The sequence below is a fragment of the Phalacrocorax carbo genome, chromosome 12, assembly GCF_963921805.1.
Source record: "Phalacrocorax carbo chromosome 12, bPhaCar2.1, whole genome shotgun sequence".
NCBI classification, from domain to species: Eukaryota; Metazoa; Chordata; class Aves; order Suliformes; family Phalacrocoracidae; genus Phalacrocorax; species Phalacrocorax carbo.
This window is the reverse complement of record NC_087524.1, coordinates 6787249-6807995: the sequence shown is the minus strand read 5'-3', so window position 1 is coordinate 6807995 and position 20747 is coordinate 6787249. Positions and strand designations below refer to the sequence as shown.

At 37.9% G+C, this 20747-nt stretch overlaps 1 protein-coding gene across 1 annotated transcript in view; it reads left to right on the top strand.

Moving 5' to 3' along the window:
- The window catches only part of ADGRA1 (adhesion G protein-coupled receptor A1), a 291575-nt gene that overhangs the window by 43975 nt on the left and 226853 nt on the right, over positions 1-20747 (top strand). Inside the window, exon 2 of the mRNA XM_064463875.1 lies at positions 4439-4510. Within this exon, the coding sequence (XP_064319945.1) occupies positions 4439-4510 (72 nt within the window). The remainder of the gene's footprint in view (positions 1-4438; positions 4511-20747) is intronic.

Below are 20747 nucleotides of genomic sequence, written 5' to 3'. Positions count from 1 at the left end.
TGCAGCCTGTGCTACAGCCCCCTAGAGAACTATGTTTGCATCGTGAAACATACGGATTACATACTTTAAGGTGTTATGGTAGGTCATGAGAGAGTGTTTGGAGGATAAGCCTTCAGAGTCTGCAGGAATAGTCCTGGAGGGCTTCACAGGGCCAGGAAGGACAAACCTGCTGTAGAGTTAATGTCTTCTGAACATGTTCCCTGGGATAAACTGCTGCCTAAAGTGTCTTGGAGAAGAGGCAGCAGAGGCATAAGAAGTGGGCAAACAGTTCATAATGCATCTGATCCGCAGAGTGGTGCTGGCTAGTGGCTTACTCCCCAGGACTGTTTTAGTTAGATGAGTCCCATGAGGGCTAGGGCTGAAATTACCACCATTTTAACCTCCAGTTAATTAGGGTTTGGAGCATTATATGTAGCGCAAGGACAGTTTGCTATCTGAACTTTAAAATAAATACCTTCTCAGAAGGCTTCTCCAGGATTTTTTTTAAACAAAAGTAAAACTTATTTTGATTTTGGAAAATAGCTTCACTGAGATAAAGCGTGCTCCTTCTCTTAACATTTCTATCCTCAGAATAAAATATTTAAAATGTGAGATTCTCAGCACATGGCTAGAAACTGATAATTATTTAAACCAGCTGCCTAGTTGTGATATGTAGCATTATTTATTGCTGTGATTCACTAGCACATCAGAAAAAAAAGAGAAGTGAAAATGCTGTGAATAAATAAAATCTGAGAAGTAATTAATCATAGTGGGTGCATCGTGGTGATTTGTTTTAAGAATCCAAACAATATTTAATCTTTTATTAAAATAAATGACTCAGTTTCTCTTACATCTGAATGTTATAATTATATTATAAGCTATCCAAAATCAAATACATGAATAGCACCTTTTTCCATGTATTTATCCACCAACTTTTGCATCTGTAAGTACAAGAAAAGGATGCTCTTCGTGTCTCTGTTTTCCTGCAAAATTTCTGCAGGTCTCTAATCGAAAAAATCTCTCTGTAAGCAGACGCACTATATTCAAGGGAAAAGAGACCTTTTACAGCCATACTTCATATATTTCATGTCCATTCTGCTACTTCTCTGAAGAAGTAATACACAAAATTATTTAGTGTAATTTCAACATCAAAAGTAAGAGCCACAATTTGACCAGGCATTGATTACTTGCGTATTCTTTGTCATCTGTAGTTAAGCTTCATTTATGAGTTAGTATATTGAACATTGTAACCAAAACTTTCCTTCCTTCTAGCCTCATTCCCACAGCAAATGTCCTCAGAAGGGAAGATTTTATGAGCTGCATCAAAAGCTTAACAACTGATTCATTACTGTATGAAAAATAATGTGATTTCAGCTTGCCAGTGAAGTTGTCCGTAGTATTTACAGAATTGGTCTTCAGTACAAACCAAATCCTTCTTGATAACAGCCTATTGCAAGTTCTTGGACATCACTAAAGCTAATTAAAAACAGGTGGATTCTTCCCATGGAGTGTACCAACCAGCTGAATGAAATCTAGATAACTTATATTGTTAGAGAAGATTTTTTTCTTTTCCCCCACAGAGCTTATTGGAATGCTAGGCTTCTCTAAAGTTGTGGCTCTGATCTGAAGAAGAGTCATATTTTAACTATAATACCCGTATTACTTTGTTTATAAAACCTGAATTTTAGTTGGCACTGTAGAATAGAGAAGGCCCTGAAGGAAACTTAATTTTTGAAACCTGATCTCTGTGTGAAAGTCTCTGCAGAAGTCTGGTATAAAGATTCAAAAGGTTTCATTTAGAAACTCAAATTTGCATAGTTAAGTTCTATGATTTTTAATCGTTTTTTTTAAATTGTGGTGTCTCTTATATTTTTCAAGATTCAGTTTATCCTTCAGAAAAATAAAAGCAAATGACTACATGAGATTTCAGCATTGCAGAACGTGAGCTGTGTTTACTGAGTGTTCCATTTGTGAATTAAATGTTCTGCTTAATGTTGTAGTTTATTATTTGTTAGATAGTTCTCTCTAATTTCTAGGAGTTTGTTTTATGTGGATTAATGATACTGGGTTCAGTCTACGTGCTTGGGGCTGTACAGGAAACCCAGAGGCACAGAGTAGGAGACCCATGTGCTGCTGACGTGTGCTGAGTTTTCATGCCGTTGCCAGCAAAGTTCAGACTGCCCTCTTTTTCTGGGCAGAATGAATAGAAGGCTAGAAAAACAAATTGGCACCATGAAAATTTTTCAAAGACAGAGCTACTTGTATCTAAGCCAGATGAGAGTTCTGAAGTGCGCATATCTTTGCAAATCAGGCTATGCAGAACAGTCCAAATATAATATTTATATCTAATGTCATTGTAATAGAATTCAAGGATGGTCTCTCTGTAACAGAGCATGTAACCAAATGACCCAATATGAAGTGGAATTTCTGATGTTAGTCTTTCCAAGCCCAGTCAATTTTAATTTTGGGACTTCATTCTTTCTTAACTGACGCAAGCTCTGTGTGGCCTCAGAATACAAGGTGAATGAATGAACAGAATAAAATAGAACATCTAATTTATTTACATTTTCTAGTTTATATATTCAGAATTTTAGAAGACTTTTCCAATTTAGTCACTGTATGGGCACCTAAAAAGTTCAGAAAATCTGACAAACAAGACAAATTGAAAAGTTTGTGGTCTTTCATCAAGTCACTGCTGAAATATATTGCTAAGATGGTAGTAGAAGTGTTGGTAGATTAGAGAAATATTTAATGTCATACATATGATTTTTAGTCTGAGAAATAGAAGGAAGACCTTGTGAGATGTGGAGTTTCGTAGTTGATGGCAATAGACTATGCATATATTGAACCACATTTAATTTTTGTCGTAAACGTAGGCTTCTGTGTGCTTTCAGATGCTTGGGTTTAAGGGTTGATGACTGATCCCAAATTGCCACTTAGGGGTTATACTGAGTGGTTCTGGGTGAGGAGTAATGTCGCTGCACAACTGTATTCAGTAACAACATAGTGTAACAACATACAGGCCAGATCCGAGCTGCTCTGTTGTCCATGTTCTCTGACAGTGGGCCATCATATCTCATCGAAATACATTTACACATGTTTATTGATGAATTTTAGAAATAACATGCAAAAATCTCCAGATCTTACTAACATTACAGTATTTTAAATTTCCTGTGTCAACAAGTATTTTCTGTTTCACTATGGGTCAGTGTTATGGGTTGTCTTTTGCACCTAGACTTCCAATTTTATGTAATAGGTGTATGCTGGGGCGAAGCCCTTACTGTTCATATACAATGGGAAATGCTAAGAGCGAGGAACATTAAGATAGTCTTGTGCAACATATTGTTTTAAAACTTCACAAAAGTAAAAAGTTGATTCATGTAGTCTCAAGTTTGCTAGTTAAGTACATAAAATTTCTTTTGAAAATTTGTTTTATTTCTATCTTCATTGAAGTTGTCTCATTTTGAAATTTAATTTTGTGCACTAGAGAAGTAGAATTTATTGTGTTACATTAAAAGATTTATTTCTCAAGCAGTTGGAATTAGATTTTTTCCAGAGACAAACATTTCTTCTGCACATTGCATAATCATTAGATCTGTTTATAAAAAAAGATTTCTTGAGCTTCTAAAATATTGCGTTTCTTTTGTTGTAAGGTTTTTAAGTGGTAACATCTTCAGAATGGGTGCATATTGTATTGCTTCTGAAATAGCTGGGAAAATATAGCGATGAGAAATCACTAAACTAGAAAGAGCCACTTGTGACGTCAACAGTAGTTTAACAAGAAGAGCGAGAATAGACAACTTTTTCAACGGCGTGCATGTAGGGCCAGTTTGCATGTGTACTCGATGGTGGTGGTACTTGATGGGCCAGGCATAGCTTAAATACTGAATTTCTACTATGCAGAGGTTACCACAGGAAAACATTTTTGAACTAGTCTGTTTTTGTGGTAAAGGGGTAGGGGGTTTTTTTGTGTCTCCTATAGAAAATTAAATACTTTCTCCGTATTTATCAGCCATTGATGATACCATTCTTTGTACATCCCTGCTATAGTAGCCACTGCAAAGTGACTGGCTTGTCCTCTAATCTAGTGGAACAGTTTTTAACACGTCCCTTGCTTCATCAGCCTTTTTTCTGTCTGGGAAGCCTAATAAGTACCTTTGGCAGTGGTAATTTAGAATCTACTAGTGAGGTGTGGGCATTTATCAGTGTTATACTTTTCAAGTTGAAGCCAAAATTCCTGTGTTGACATATTTCTTGAATGTGCTTTTATTTAATAAAGATGAAACTATGCACTTCAGGAAATGGTAATCTTTATTTACTGCTATGGTGGGGAAATGCAAATGAAGCAGAGAATTTTGTGATTAGTATTTTACAGAGCAGCCATTTACTATAATTACATGTTTTTAATCAGTGGAATTACGCTGTTCCATTAACTAGATTCTTTCCTGACTTCTTGTAGGATTCTGAGTAACAACAAGATCTTATGGTTGAAGAATGGCTCTTTCTTTGGATTGAGATCCCTGGAGAGATTGTGAGTAACTGATCGCGCTCATTCCACCTTCAATTAGAAAGTCTTTGTATTTTAAGTATAAAAACAAACATCAAATAATAAAGTTGAAATGTTCTGAATTGTATGGCACAGTAGAGTTTCTAGGCAGTCAGCAAGTTAAGAAGCAGCATAGAAATGAGTGAATGGGGATGGACGTGGAAAATACAGGAAAGCACTGCCATCAATCTGGAACTAAAATAAACATCCAGTCAAAGACTTGTACTACACTATATACACTATCACAGTGAAGGCTGGTATATGTAATGGTAACACTAATGTACCCGATGTATAGTTTTGGTTATTTAACTCATTGGTCCCCGAAAATTCCACTTCAGTTCTATTCTGATTTTAATTCTCTTTTTTATTTTAATTATATTCTAAAGAAATTGGACAACATTTATCACCAGAGCAGATGATGATATTGATAAAGCTCCATGACAGTGTATTTCTAGTCAATATTTGGAGGAGGGAAAAGGACCGAGGTTTCCATATGGTTTGCTCAGGATCAGCTATTGAGTAAGGAAGAAAACATTTTGCAACTTCGATGCAATAAATGGGCAGTAACAGCTCTACTGCAATAACACTTCTTTCTGTATACATAGGTCACCCATCTGAGAATAATCACATGAAAAAGTCCAAAAGCTTGTATTTTTTTTATATCTATGGGAAACTTACTTTGCCAGTGCACCTAAAATGAGTAATTGTATCATGCCTATTTTAAAGTAGGCATGCAGCTTAAGGTAAATTATTTTTATATTGCTTTCTAAGAATGCATTCATTATGTAGAGCTGTTGATTTAAAGCAGTTGCTACATTCATGAATATATTCTATGTTGTATGATTGTTTCCATACGCAAAAAAATTACATGTTAAAATCACCTTTAGCTGATATTTTGCTATATATGTGTGTGACATGCATGCTGTTCATGGTTGTGTAATGAGGTGGGTAAGTATATGATACTGAGGTGTTTGAATGTTCTAACTGCAATTTAAAAATAATGTATTTCAAGGTCTGGAGGAATCCCTTAGGCACGCTGAAGAGTGAGGGTAAAGCTAACTGTCTGAACAGTTATGTAAAGGAATACTGAATTTTCTCTGCATATAGTTATAGATGTAACAAGCACTTCTTTAATATTGGCAATATTACATTGTATCGAATGAAGAGTAGTTGTGTATTATTTACTACCTGGTTTAATCTTAGATGTAACAATGATGTGAGGTTTATAAAGAAGTTCACAAATATTTTAGAAAAAAAAATAGGGGATAAGTTTACAAATTTACTGCAAGAAACAAAATTACTAAATTAAATTCTATGTACTGCAAGTAAAGCATTAGTGTTTAGAAACAGGAAAACACTTCCTCTGGGTTTGTTTTTTGTTGGGGGGTTGGGGGGTGGGTTGGTTTTGCGGTGTGTTTTGGTTTTTGATGTTGTTGTTGATGTTAGGTTTAATTTACATTGGGGAATGATACTGAGCAGGTGTCTGGTTAGATAAATACTTCAACCTGAAGAGACATTGCAAACAATATTAAAAACAGTGTGTCCCCTCAAGTATCATTGCCATCTAAACCTTCTTAATTTTATTGTATTGAGGTTTTGCAACATTACAGATAAAATCGGTGTGTATCACTGTATATGGTGCTATTTGGCCATGACATTAATAGAAAATCCATAAGCGATCCTTGAAGCAAAGACTACAATTCAAGTGATGACATTATCATCACATTCAGATGCTCTGTCTCTTGTTCTCTGGTGCCATATGCTTTTTATCAATATCTGCAAAGGCTCTGTTTCAGCTGGGGGTAGTGAGAACAGAGGAATAGTCTACTAGGATGTGGAAGCCAGTGGGTGTGAATGAACTACAGCCGAATGAGTGCTCCAGACCCTTGGACAAAAGTTTTCCCAGCTTTGCCTTCTCCACACAAGCCAGTTCAGAGTGGTACTTCAGGTGCTTAAAGTGGAGAACTACGACAGCAAATGCTGTTGATGTTCATGGCTCATCAAAATGGACCAAAAAGAATTTTTATTCCTTGCCTGAAAGGGAAAGTAGAGAAAATCTTATGAAATACAGTAGCAGGAAAATCCAGCTTCCTTTAAGATAACATTAAGTTTAGAAGATCAGGTGCTTAGAAATGCGGGTGTGCTGGAGTTAAGGATTACTCATTTAATTTGGCTTTGTACTCCTTGTGGTCCTGCGGAACAAAAAATTTAGTAATGTGAATGCCATAGAGACAAGAATCATGCCTGTCTGTAATTCTTTTGTGGTTACCATGAGATCATGAGCCAGAAGAGTGTTAGCTTATGTGGAAAATGAAATCATTCAATGTCAAACTTGAAAACTTTAGAAGGGAAGTAAAATTTCAGGTGGAACTGAGTGACTTGTATATTCTGGCTGTTTCCTGTCCTGGAGTGCTCAAACCCACTTTTTGAGCAGAAAGCAATTTGAAGCCCTACTCCAATAACTAGTGACAACTTCACCCTTATTATTTTGGTTTTCAATGCATGTCACAACAGGAATCGGATTACAGAAGTGTCAGTCTTCCCAAGTTCTGGTGATTTCTCAACAGTGTGTTACACAAGTGAGAGACCTCACTGAAGAGTTGTCTCAGACTAGGACTCCTCATTTTATGCAACTGTAATCAAACAAACTGCGAAACATAAGTTGTTTGCCCCTTAACTGTCCATTTTAAGAGTAAGACAGAATTGATTTCTCTAAAGCTAAGACTATCATAGAACTCTTATATCGTGCATGAAATGCCATTATTTCAAAATATAGTTGGACCTAGTTTGTACTTGTTTCTGCAGACTTCTCAGAATATAGCTTTTTTTTTTTTTTTCCAACCATAGAATGAATAATACAAGGTTTTTATTTCAGATTGTCTGAATTTGTGCTACTGCTGTAAAAAGAAATCTGGAATCGGGTTTTCAGGGGATACAACCAGCCAGCCAGGAAAAAAAACGTGTTTGTGGATACAGTTATTTCCCTTTTAGTACTAGAAAGATAATCCTATGTTTACTAATACTTTATTAATATTAAAAATGAAACATATAGTAATGTCTGTAATAAAAATATATAACTAATAGTGATCAAAATAAATTTATAAAATATTAGTATTTTTACCGGGCAGTTTATAAAAATGCTTTGACAAACACAGTCTCAAAAGAGGTACTTTTTCTGTGTTTTGTATGTATGTGAACAGCGACCCACGAGTGGTCTGTAGAGATGGCACTCTCTCTGCACTGAGTTTGAGTTTTCTGAAACTAAGAATTACTGCCTCGTTCTGGTTTGGAAAGGTTGACTCACAAGTGTGTTATGGGGTCTGGATCATGATGCACCTCTGTGCCACTGGGCTTACTTTGTAGTACCAACAAGAGGCATTAAGAAGTGAATACCATTCCTTTAATACCGTGTGAAAATAAAAACTTTCTGTAAAATTGGGTTTGGTGCTGAGTTATATTGGCCTTGACTACTCACTTGATTTGGATGAAAATCAGAAGCGTAGGTAAGAAACTGAATAAACTTTTTTGAAGCAAGTGTAGTAATGAAACTGTCTCTTAAAATGTGGAGAGCTTTATGGAATTTAATCAGAGGAGAACTACAGACCACAGGTTCTACAGATGGGAGTGAGCCTTGAACCCATTTCTGTGATGCATCCTGTAGAGATGGCTTCATATTCAGGAGGCTGAGAGTTCAGTTTAGATTTGAAGCTTGGGGCAAAGACTTGACAGCGTGTAATGGTTTCCATTTCAGTACCTTCCCCGTTTGTAGTCAGTGTCTTATGTTCTTGGGAGATGCATTGATCTAAGCAGGACAGTGTCAGTTATTGTAGACAAAGGGAAGTGGGTTGTCGAGGCCATGAAACAGTAAGATAGTCCTTTCAAGTAAGTTTCAGCGATTCAGCAGCTCTCATTTACTTATAGTAATCCTGAGGGCCTGAACAACTGAAAAATTAGGAGCCTGTGTAATTTGATGGTACAATTATAGAAAAGCCTGTGGGTTACAGTTTGATTAAAAAATAAATATTTATTTATTCTAAAGTTATGGGCAGTGGGGTTAACCATTACTACTACCCAAGGTATCATAGGCAGTGTATGGTAGGGACTCTGATCCAAAGACATTGCAGTCTCTCAACAGCGTGTGTCAAAGTCATATCAGTAGTAACAGCTGTGGCAAGTCTGCTTATGCTTGAGAATATCTGGCCTCTAAATATCTCTTCTGGAAAATGGCGCAGTCCACACGCTGCTTCTGGGGACAAGGAGTGCTGGACCCCAAGTCAAGATCTAGACAAGGAAACTAAATCTTATTCCCTCATCCCAATGTCAGCTGGCACAAAAAAGTGTGTATCTGAGCTATTATCCACAGTACTCATTTTCTTACCCTCCACAGCAACCACTGCATCACGACTGCCTGGGTAGCCCCCGTCCTGCACTAACTCCCCATGTTACCTCTAGCTGGGGGCAATCTCTCATAGCAGCTTCTCTGCTGTGGGCTTCCTGGTGCTTAATAGAGCTGATCTGGCAGTGTGTGTAAAGTGGGTGTATGAAGTCTGTCGCTCCCTATTTCACAACCAAATGTACTTTTTCATGAAGTTTATAGGAGCATAATTACCTCTGAGACTGTTGCTCCTTTTTCCCCTGTGGCTGAAACTCTTTAGCAGGTTCAGAAGTTATTTGGAGGGAACCAGCAAATAAAAAAAAAATAACATACGCAAACAGACCTTGACGGCATAAGCAGTTTTTCCTTGGGAAATCAGGGTGAAAGATCACTAAGCAAGATTGCACATATTTTTTCACAGTTGACCCAGAAGAAAAGCATGCCAGGCACTAATGCTTCAACAATGAGTGTCTTACGGAAACTTGCTGTTACATTTTCCCAATATTCCTAGACACGTTTCTAGACAAAGGAAAATAATACCAAAGTATTTGTAAGAATTTAGTATTGAATTTATTTTTTGTTTTGACTTCATTTTTTTTAGCTGTATAGATCAGTCTTACCCGCCCAGGTCTCACTTAGATTATGTGTCCTTTCATTAAGTGGTGCTGTACCTTAAAGTTACTGACTGTGTGGCAGTGCTATGCAGCCACATGTTGTCCTCAGTTATTATTAGATAAGATTGCATAAAACCTACTTTCTGTAGATTTCAGTATGGCATTCTGAACTATATATTGTGCTGTGCAATTGAAGTAATAACACATTAACTTGAGGGAATGAAAGGGCAGGAAAGGCAAGCAAAAATTAGACCATAGGAAAAAACCATGTTGTTAAACAGCTGGTATAAAAATATGGTATTTAGATGTTCCCCAGCAAAACTCAGGTGATGAAATGGTAAAATATAAAGGTTTTGCATTTTTATATACTTATGTGCTTCTTTAAACATGCAATTTAAGTTCTTTAAATTACTGGCCACTTCGTTTCTTTCCCTGCCTATACTTTTGAAATGTGTGCGCGTGCACACACATATGAAAAACCAGAGATGTTCTTCCTAGGCACCATGAAGGATTGGATATATGCTTAAAGAAATTGTTAAACAATTTTCTTTTCAACAGATATGTATGACATCTTTAAAGTTAGAAACTTTATAAATTAAATTCAGAATTACTTGTTCTCTTTTAGATTGCTTTAAAAATTGAAAAATACAATTATTGTTAACCAATATTTCAGACGCCAATTGTACAACTTTTTTTTTTTTTTTTTGTCTGAAGGGTTGCAGCTAAGGAGTGTGCCCCTAACTTCATCCAAGTACTTTTAACAGAAAACAGATTAATAATCTTGGAGACCTCAAATGACCACATTAATTCATCTCAAATGCCACGTAGTCATGTTTAGAGAAATGTTGTGATGTTACTTAGGGAAAGGGCCATTCTAAAATCTGTTTCTTAGAGCTGTCTGTTGTGTAAGTAGTCCTGGCATGATTGAAACTGTCTGGTTTTATCTATTTTTGTTTTATTTGGAAAAACCTGGAGGAAAGAAAATCAGTACAAGTGCCTTTCAAACATCTACATTTTCTTGCCGCTTCTTCTTGTATTTCTTGTTTTTCTTGTATTGTACATGGATTTAGTAAATTCTCTAGATCTAGTTGATAATGATAACAAATGAGTTCTTTGTTTAATTTCACCTTAAATATTCTCAAAAAAACAAAAATACAAATGCTCCAACCATTATTTTTCCTCATCTAGTAATATGTCTAAGAGTCCTGGGGAAATCTAAGCAATTTGTCGTGTTAAATTTCTTATTGTGTTGGCTTGTTTTAATTGTTTACAAAAACCCTAATTACACTGCATTACGATTTGAAGTGGTTGAGCATATTGCAGTAGGTGAGGAAGGATGAGGGTAGCCATGGGGAATGATTTTCCTCCTGGAGCGAGACTATCTGCACTTTGTGCACATACTCTAAACCAGACTGAAAACAATTCATATTCCTCTTGGTGCTCATTGAACTTTGAGTTACCCTTTTGGTTTCAGTGTCAGACTAAGAGATTGTCTTTCTAATTACAGTGATGCTAGTGTTTGCATGAAGCAGGACAGTTTCCTTTGTCACTTCTAGAAGCAGCTAATATAGCTGGAACTTTTAAAATCAATGTTAAGTATGCTTGCTGCAATATATTCAGTACTAAGGCAATTATAAACATTGAGCTCAAAAAGGAAAGCTCTGAAAATTCATTAATTACTGAAGTTCAGGTAACTGTGCTTCCAGAGAGACATCTATTGTCTAAACAGAGAAATATGTTTAATATCTTGATCAATGACATAGGCAGTGGGATCGAGTGCACCCTCAACAAGTTTGCAGATGACACCAAGCTGAGCGGTGCAGTTGACATGCCTGGTGGACAGGATGCCACCCAGGGGGACCTGGACAGGCTTGAGAAGTGGGCCCAAGTGAACCTCCTAAATTTCAACAAGGTCAAGTGCAAGGTCCTGCACCTGGGAAAGGTCAGCCCTGGGAGGGCTGGGGGATGAAGGGATTGAGAGCAGCCCTGTGGAGGAGGACTTGGGGGTGCTGGTGGATGAAAAGCTGGACAGGACCAGGAAATGTGTGCTCACAGCCCAGAAAGGGCTGCATCAGAAGAATCATGGCCACCTGCTCCTCTACTCCGCTCTGGTGAGACCCCACCTGGAGTCCTCAGCAGAGGAAAGACATGGATCTGTTGGAGCAGGTCCAGAGGAGGCTACAAAAATAATCAGACCTCTCCTATGAGGAAAGGTTGACACAGTTGGGATTGTTCATCCTGGAGAAGAGAAGGCTGCAGGGAGACATAGTTGAGGCCTTTCAATACTTAAAGTGGACTTATAAGAAAGATGGGGACAAACTTTTTGGTAGGGCCTGCTGAGATCGGACAAGGGGCTTGCACCATATCCCTGGGTTAGGACCTGCTTCCTTACCCATCTTGGGGCTCCTTCCACATCTGCTGCTGCCAGTCTTCCTCTGTGGAGGTAACAGCCCAGCTTGCCCAGGGGTTTTGCCTCCCTTTGGTTCTTGGTCCTCTGCCATTATGGTAATTTTGGTCATGTTATTCAGTAACACCAATGTCACATTTATTCTGATACAGACAGAATATAGACATGTCCATTTAAATTAATGTGTTCATGAAATATCCAACTTCATGTATTTGTCAATGAAGTTTGTAACACTTAAAGGAGTTATTGCTAAGTAATTAAATGCATGTCAGAAAAAAAGTGTTTCCCATAAAATAAATTTAGTTTTATAAAATCCGATTTCTATAACATCATTTTAATACCTTACAATATTAATGGCATGAATTGTGAGATTGGTATGAGTCTGATATCAGGCTGAAAGGAGATGCAAAAATGATCCTTGTAGCACCATAATACCTTCAGTTCCTCACTTTGAGGATTTTTTTTTAGCATCAAATATGGATTCCTCATTAATTTTGCCATAAATTTCATTCAAGTTTTGTCACATCATTTGATCTCTCTCTACATCTCTGTGTTTTTCGTCTGTGAAATAGTATTGCTTAGCTAGTATTTCCAAATCTAGTAATACTGGAGGATCTCAATGGATCTTGAGAGAAAAGATGTTTTAAGAAAAAGTACAATGATGATTATGTAGTATCAATTTTTTTTACTTTTCTATAGATTGAGTCATTTATTTACTTTGGACGCATTCCTTCTAGTCTGACTGGGAATCAGTCTTAATGGACACAAATACATGAGTTCAGATACAGGGTACTGATGCTCAGTTGATGTATTTTGTGCAGCTCCATGCATTGCAAAAATTCAGTTGTTAGCTAAGTTTAGTAGCAAATATAAGCCTTGCTTTTTTGTAAACAGTGAAAAGGCATGTTTGGTAGCAGAAAATTGTCCTATATCAGAAAAAATTTTTAGCTTTGACCGCAATCGAAGTAACTCTCACTAAATCCTATGGAGCCAATCCAAGCATGGTGTGGGCTGAATCGCATAGGGTGTGCATCGGTGTTAGGCAAGGATGGAGACGATTCTTAGCCTGTTGTCTTTGGTAACCAGGCTGTCTTAGTGACAGGACCAAGGCAGTGCTGGCACGTCTCTGTACATGAGAGGACTCTGACAAATGCTAGCAGGGCTGCAGGGTATGTGGCTGAGGTCACCCTCTCGCTGTCTTCTTGATAGACTTTTTGGGCTCAGTTTTAGTCCAGACATAAATTTGGTCTATTCTTCCAGTAATATAATCTGGGGTAATCATGTATCACAGGGAAAAATACAAATAAGATAGATCCAGATATAAAACACTTGTATTAACATACTGTCATTAAAAATTGATAGAATCCTGCTACCAAATAGGTCTACTTGTAAACATTTCTATTTTTTCTTTCTTTTTTTTTAAATAGATGGAAGACAGATGTAGCTGTCCTATTGAATGTAATTTTTTTTCTGTGAACAATATTAAATTAGAAATATGCCAGGTAAGAGTTAACGTAACGAACAAAATCCTGACCCAGCATTAGGAGTTTGAGTTTGCAGAATTGATTACTCCCCTTTTCCTAGTACTGTCATCAAAACCAATATAAAAGTGTATTTTCTGGGTTCACTGTTCTAAGTATAAAATGAGAGAGTGCCATGGATGCCCTGACTATTACAGCTTGATGAAAATACCTGCCTGGTTACATAAGCAGCAAGGGGCAACAGCCGACCTGAGGGATCCTTTGAAAACATCATAGAACAGAAAATTTGACTTAGAAAAACCACTGTTGGTTCTCATGTAGAAGTAAAGCAATGAAAGGTGAAATGTATTTCAAAGTAAATATTATTTGGCTGCAGGCAGTATTTAATGAATTGCACAGAAGGAGGATATCTAATTTGCAATTCTTGCACAAAGATTTTGAGAAAGCAGAGGAGAAACAGAGGCAGGATCAATGTCACTAGTCAAACTGGGCAAACTTAGTTAATAATCACCTTTTCATTTTAATTCTGTGGTCCTTTATGGATCTCTTGATTACATCCTGTGACTAATAATAAGTTACTCATTTAGTAATGCAAAAGCTGACTATATGCATTTTTTTAACATACCCCGAAAAACCCAACCCACAAACAAGAAAACAAAAAACCTCCCCAAACTCATCACTGCAGAAACTATTATGTCCTAGTGTGCAGTATCAAGGAGAGATTTAGCGTTATATAAAATCACTGTTATTCTTAGTATGACTATCAGAAACAGAAGCACTGGAAGTTAAAAGGAAAATTACATTACCCTCTTTCTAATAGGCATACGTACCATAAGTCTTACAAGAATGAACTATCAAGGCACTTGTAATCTGACACAAAGATGTGGTTTTTTTCATCTAGTCATTTGTTATTTTCCAGTACAAAGTCACAATACAGACTATAGACATCACATGATATTTTAGAGGATGAGTCAACAGAAGAATACCCTGCATGTGTACAGGGTAGACATGTCTAGAGCTGCTACACCATAATGTGCAAACCCCCGAGAAATTGTAAAAAGAGAGGATGTTTCCTTTTGGATATTACAGTGCTGTTTAAAACTCTGAAAAACAGATAAGTAAAATCAATCCCATAATTTTAGTGTGGGGGTCCAGAACCAAGTGTGTTCCCCATCTTTTCTTTTTACCTTAAACCTGTCTTTTGTTTGTCTTCTAAACTGTCACATTAATTTCTCTGGTTCCTTTGGTATTTTTTCTCCCCTGTCAGAAACAACGTGGCCTACCAGGCCATGTCTTTGCTCTTAATTCCATGCTTTATAATGAGACATAAGACTTGCCAGCACTGCATTCCCTTGCAGGCACCGCTCGTTGGCGTGATGGGCATTTATGACATTCTGAATGTGCTGCTGGGATTGCATGCCTCCAGTTCTGGTGTGAAACCGTGGTTTCAGCTTAGGCACAAAGTTGTCAACTGCTGGTATGTGTTTGGTACCGTAATGGTATTTAAGACATCAGCGTTTGCCAGGTTGCATTGCCATACTTTTGAGTGTAACTATTTGCATTTTTGCCCCAACAGAATCACAGGTTGGAAGGGACCTCAGGGATCATCTAGTCCAACCTTTCTAGGAAGAGCCCAGCCTAGACAAGGTGGCCCAGCTCCCTGTCCAGCTGACTCTTGAAAGTGTCCAACGTGGCCAAGTCAACCCCTTCTCTGGGGAGATTATTCCAATGGTGACTGTCCTCACTGTGAAAATTTTCCTCTCGTGTCCAGTCGGAATCGCCCCAAGAGCAACTTGTGTCCATCCCCCTTGTCCTCTCATTGGACTCCGTGTAAAAAGGGAGTCTCCATCTTCTTTGTAGCTACCCCTTAAGTACTGGTACATGGGGATGAGATCCCCTCTGAGCCTCCTTTTCTCAAGGCTGAACAAACCCAGCTCTCCCAGCCTATCCTCGTATGGCAGCTTCCCAGTCCTTGGATCATCTTGGTGGCCCTTCTCTGGACCCCTTCCAGCCTGTCCACATCCTTTTTGTACAGCGGGGACCAGAACTGTGCACAGGACTCCAGGTGTGGCCTGACAAGCGCTGAGTAGAGCGGGATAATGACTTCTTTATCTCTGCTGGCGATGCCCTTTTTGATGCAACCCAGCATCCTGTTGGCCTTCTTGGCCGCAGCAGACACTGTTCGCTCATGTTGAGCTTCCCCCCACCAGGACCCCCAGGTCCCTTCCCACAGAGCTGCTCTCCAGCCAGGTGCATCCCAGTCTGTGCTGCACTCCCAGATTATGTTTTCCCAGGTGCATGATCTTACACTTTTTCTTGTTGAACTTCGTAAGGTTCTTGCTGGCCCACTCCTCCAGCCTATCCAGATCTCCCTGCAGAGCAGCTCGCCCTTCTGGAGTGTCTACTTCCCCACTCAACTTGGTGTCATCAGGAGACTTCATCAGGCTACACTTGATGCCATTATCCAGGTCACTTATAAAGATATTGAATAACATTGGGCCCAATATTGATCCCTGGGGACTCCACTAGTGACAGGTTGCCAGTTTGAGAAAGAGCTATTTACCACCACCCTTTGGGTGCGGCCTGTCAGCCAGTTCCCCACCCACTGCACAGACCACTTGTCTAGGCCATAACACATTAATTTCTCCAGGAGGAGACTGTGGGGGACCGTATCAAAGGCCTTGGAGAAGTCCAGGTAGACAATGTCCACTGCCCGCCCCATGTCAACCAGGGAAGTCACTTTGTCGTAGAAAGCCACCAGGTTTGTCAAGCATGATCTGCCCTTAGTGAAGCCATGTTGGCTTTTCCCAATCATGTGCACAAAACAGATTGCTGTTGGAAATGCTAGCATAACAAAATAAAAACGTTTTCTGGGGACACAACAGTTTTGGGAACATCTTTGTCAGATGTCAGTATTTCATTTCAACTCTTTTGTGTTCACAAAATAGAATATTTTGGAACGATAAAACTGAACCATTGCACTTAGGACTGATGCAAGCTGTATATCTTTTCTATAAAGAAATGGCAGACTGGCTGGAGAAGTAGATAAAACAGAAATGTGGTTTATAGGCGGTTTGTATGAACTCACAGAGCAGCATGCTGGGAAGCCAAGCTGGTAAAAATTAGTGTCAGTTGGTCAATAACTGAGCTAATCTTGCAAAGTAAGCTGTGAGGTAAGTTGATAGCAGGGTCCCTGTGTTCAATATTTTATGGTTTTGATCCCTCAGCTGTAAGCTACTGATGGAATAATGTTCTCAAACTCAAAAAAAATTATATTTCCTGTATTCATATGCAATGTGGTCTTCAGCATGTTTATGGTTAAGAAGAACAAAGTTTGATGCCTCATCTGATAGTATCTAGACTTAAAATGTGACAGACCTCAAGTTCTGAATAGGAGCATCTCCTCAATGTCACGGTGTGCTCAGGTAAGAGTCAGTATCAGAAGAAAAGCTCCAAACTCCATCCTTCCCTCCCAGAGAGTTTTCTGGGGCCTACTGATACCTTTTCTTGCCTATTTCTGACTCAATATCAATTGTCAGACATTTCTTATTTGCTTACTTAAAAGAAAAAAAATTATATATACAGTTAGTCTCTTCCAAAAGTTCATGTCTGTAGACGAGCCTGTGAGATCTCTGATGAAAACATGGTATTACTCGTTCATATCATGCTGGTCCATGAGTCCTCCGAGGGTACCCAATGACCCTGGGAGCTTGTTGCCCTCAGAACTTCTGGGGGTGCCAGCAGAAAGCATAGCTTATTCCCTGACACTTGTACTTCACCAATAATCTCTGAGAAGGCAAAATAAAAAAAAAAAAAAAAGAATGTACTTGAAAAGAAATAGAAAGAAGGGCTATGTTTTATGCCAATTCAGTTTAAAAAAACAAATCCCCAAAATGGGTTGTCTGAAGTAGTTAGGAAAGCTGATGTAATATAACAGCTGTGGGCAGTTTTTCTCCCCGCTTCTTAATATAGAAAGAATTGATTAGTTGGGTGTAGTATAGTGCTGCGTGGTGTGTCAAGTAGGTACAAAATGGTTGTTCTCACGAGAAAATTGCATGCAGACTTAGCACATGATAAGCTGTCTTGTGTTAACACAAATTGCCTCGTTCTTGAAATGGAAAGTGACTGGGAGAGCTATAGAGGATGTTTGTATAGTCTGAGCTATGCACATATTCTGTGAAAAAAAGAATTACAAAATTCCTCTATGCTCTGCTTTAGAAAGCGTTTTTCTGAGGAGAATACAGAGAGAAACATTGTGCTGGAATAAAAATGTGTATTTTTATTTGCTTGTGAACATGAAAGAATAAAATAAAATTGTTCTACGCAATGATAGTGAGCTTCATCTTGCAGAAATAAGCAGTTTGAGTTAAAAATAGGCCACTTGAGTTGGCATAATGCAGAAACTTGTTGAAGCATAAATAAAATGTTTTTATCCTGCCTTTATAACTCAGAAAACTGCCAAAAGGGGAGCTTGACACTCTTAAAATCAATTAATTTCTTTCTATGAAAAAAATAAGAAATATGCTAAATGAGGAAAGAAGATTGTAGTCGTAGGTATCTGAAAAAACCAGATTTGTTTAAAAAGCATACCCTTTGAACCATAACTGTAACACTTTTGCTATGATGCTGTAACTAATAGCCAACGAAAGAAACTATTACAGCTAATGTACATTCCCCAGACACATGGTGTATTTGTTATTTTCACCAAGTGTTCTTTCAATTTTTTTATGTTCAATATTCACATTTTTTCTTAATGCAAAGTAAGTTAATACTTTTTTAAAGACCTTAAAGACATGCTTTTCAGCTGAAATGGGAGTTTAAAGTGCATTGTGTTCAGAACAAAACAGTGTTTTCTGTACTGTGTCAGCAGCTAAGTTGAGAATTTGATAGCTTTTTTTTCCCTTTGTACCATTAAATGCTTTTAGGTATTTCTGAGAAGTGCAAGTGCCTCACAAGGGACAATTCTCCCATTTGAGTGAAGTTTGAGTACTGTGTTAAGCTTTCCTACTGTACAGAGTTGTGTGAACTTACAAAAATATTTAGGAATGTAAGACCAGGAAGGGTTGCAGCCAGGCTGAGTTTCCAGGGATAAAAAGAAAATTTGTTCAACTCTCCCTCCCATCATATACACCATAAACTAACCACTCCATTAATTGCTTTCCAGCACTCCATTAAGAACACTGAAACTTCAGTTCAAAATAATGTCCCTAAAAATTATAACGTGTCAGAGGAGAAGAAATTGTAATATGTCACAGGGTTTTTTTAAATTTTCTTTTTACGTGCCTTTGCCACTGTAACCAATAAATCCTCATCAGTCCAAATCTGACAGTTACTTTAACTGTGAGTATGCCAGCAAGGTACACCAGCTCAGACACCTGAAATCTTTTCAGTACTGGACCAGTTCAGGTTGCCGTCTTAACCTATCCAATGTTCCCTCTCTCGGCCTTTTTTGGTGAAAAGGGAGGAGCGGGGGAAGCTCCTGAAGTTGTGTTCTGCATCAAGCAAGAAACAAAAAAATTTTGCTGGTCCTTCCAGATGTCCAGAGAGGATTCAGCTCTGGGTTTGCAAAAATTCATGTCACAAGCTGCCATTTCTGATCTAGTAAGCCCTGTCCAGGCATAAAACCGTTTCTGTAACAATTTTGAACAAACAATTTGAAGGCTGCTCTGAATCTTTATTTCTGTAATAGCTAAATTTCTTTCAATTTCTGCTTTTTCTAGTCTGTGATCTAAATGTATTCATAGCCTATTTTTATCCATATGATTGTATAGTACTGTTATCCTTTAACCTAAACTATTTCTTTTCTCGTTGTAGGGTTCACCGTTTACAAACAATGGTGTAATACTGATTTTGCTTGTCTAAGCAAGCCAAAAATATGATAATCTCTTAGTGACATCATGAAAATAACCATGAAATATATACTTCCTTAAAAAAATGTTTATGGGCACAAAGCCTGAAATGTATCTAAAAACAAAGTTATCTGCAAAGATTTATTTTGTATGTAATGACAATGTACTTTCTATTTTTTTAATAGTCTAAAAAATGGATTTGAATGCAGTTTATTAAATACTCAGACAAGTACAATTTCAGCTCAGTTTAACATTCGGAAGTGATGTTCATGTTGTAAAACTCCCATATGGCTGAATAGAAGGAAGAACCCTCTGGAGCATCTACATGCACTAAATAGCCTTGGGAAAATCACTGGGATTTTAGGCCTTAGAAAGTCTGTATAAAGCTGCTTCCTCTGGTCTTGTGTAACTAGCCAGTGCTGACTGAGTTGTCACTTAGAGAAGCCCAATGAAACTTTAAGGTCTTTTGCTGATGACATTGAATTGATTCCTGCTTTTCTTCCTATTTTTATTTCTGTTGTCCCAATTTTCAGGTTAGGTGCTGAGAGTACTGGATGAGTGGGCAAGATTCAGTTCTTTTTGCCTTCTCTAGAAATGAGAATTCAGATGTGTTGGTTTTTTGGTTTTTTTTTATTCAAACTGTCATCTACACAGAGATAGGGGGTAAAATATAGACCTTTATTGCAGGCCTTCTCTCCCAATTTCCTTGCATTCAGGTGTATGTGGTGGTCTGTGATGATTTCTTTGTAGTTTATTTGTATAAATCAAATTAAATGCTTTTCCTTCAGAAGCAAAACAAGACATTTTTTTTTTTTTTCCTATCAACTATGTTATTGCACAGCAGCTGCCTCCTGGTTTCATATACCTATCTACTCATGTATTCAGATCCTGTCTTACTGTCAGAGAAGAAAATTCATCTTAACTAATAGTTCTGACATAATTTCTCTTTCATTCAGTCATTTCCTACTTCTCTATTTGCCTCATCCTACTTTACGTTAAGCAGTGACAATGAAAGGAAAAAATTTAGCAAAAGTAGAAAAATGGTATCATAAAATCATAAATATTAGCAGAGGGATGGAGGACACACGTGGAACATGGGAAGGCACCTAAGTGTTTGGAAGGGCTTAGCAATAGCATGTGTTGGAAAAGGGTCTTCATGCAGATGTTCTTCTTTCAGTCATACTGACAACAGTTCCATAAATACACATGAAAGCCCATATTCTTACTTACTTTTGACCCATTCCCCCACAAATTCAGTAAAACATTTTCATGTGACAATTCCTCAATGAAAAAGTTAGGGTTTAATTCGCACATAAGTGAGCTCAGCCAAGTTTTCATTTCTTCAGCCCACCTATGCCTCTCAGTAGCCCTTGTGGCTTTCTACGCCTCCATGTTATGGAGGTGCTATTCCCCAATGCTCCGCTCTTTTTCACGGGAACAGCCCATGTTTCTTCAGAAAAGATAGCTGGGCATGCCACGGGGCAGCCATTTCATAG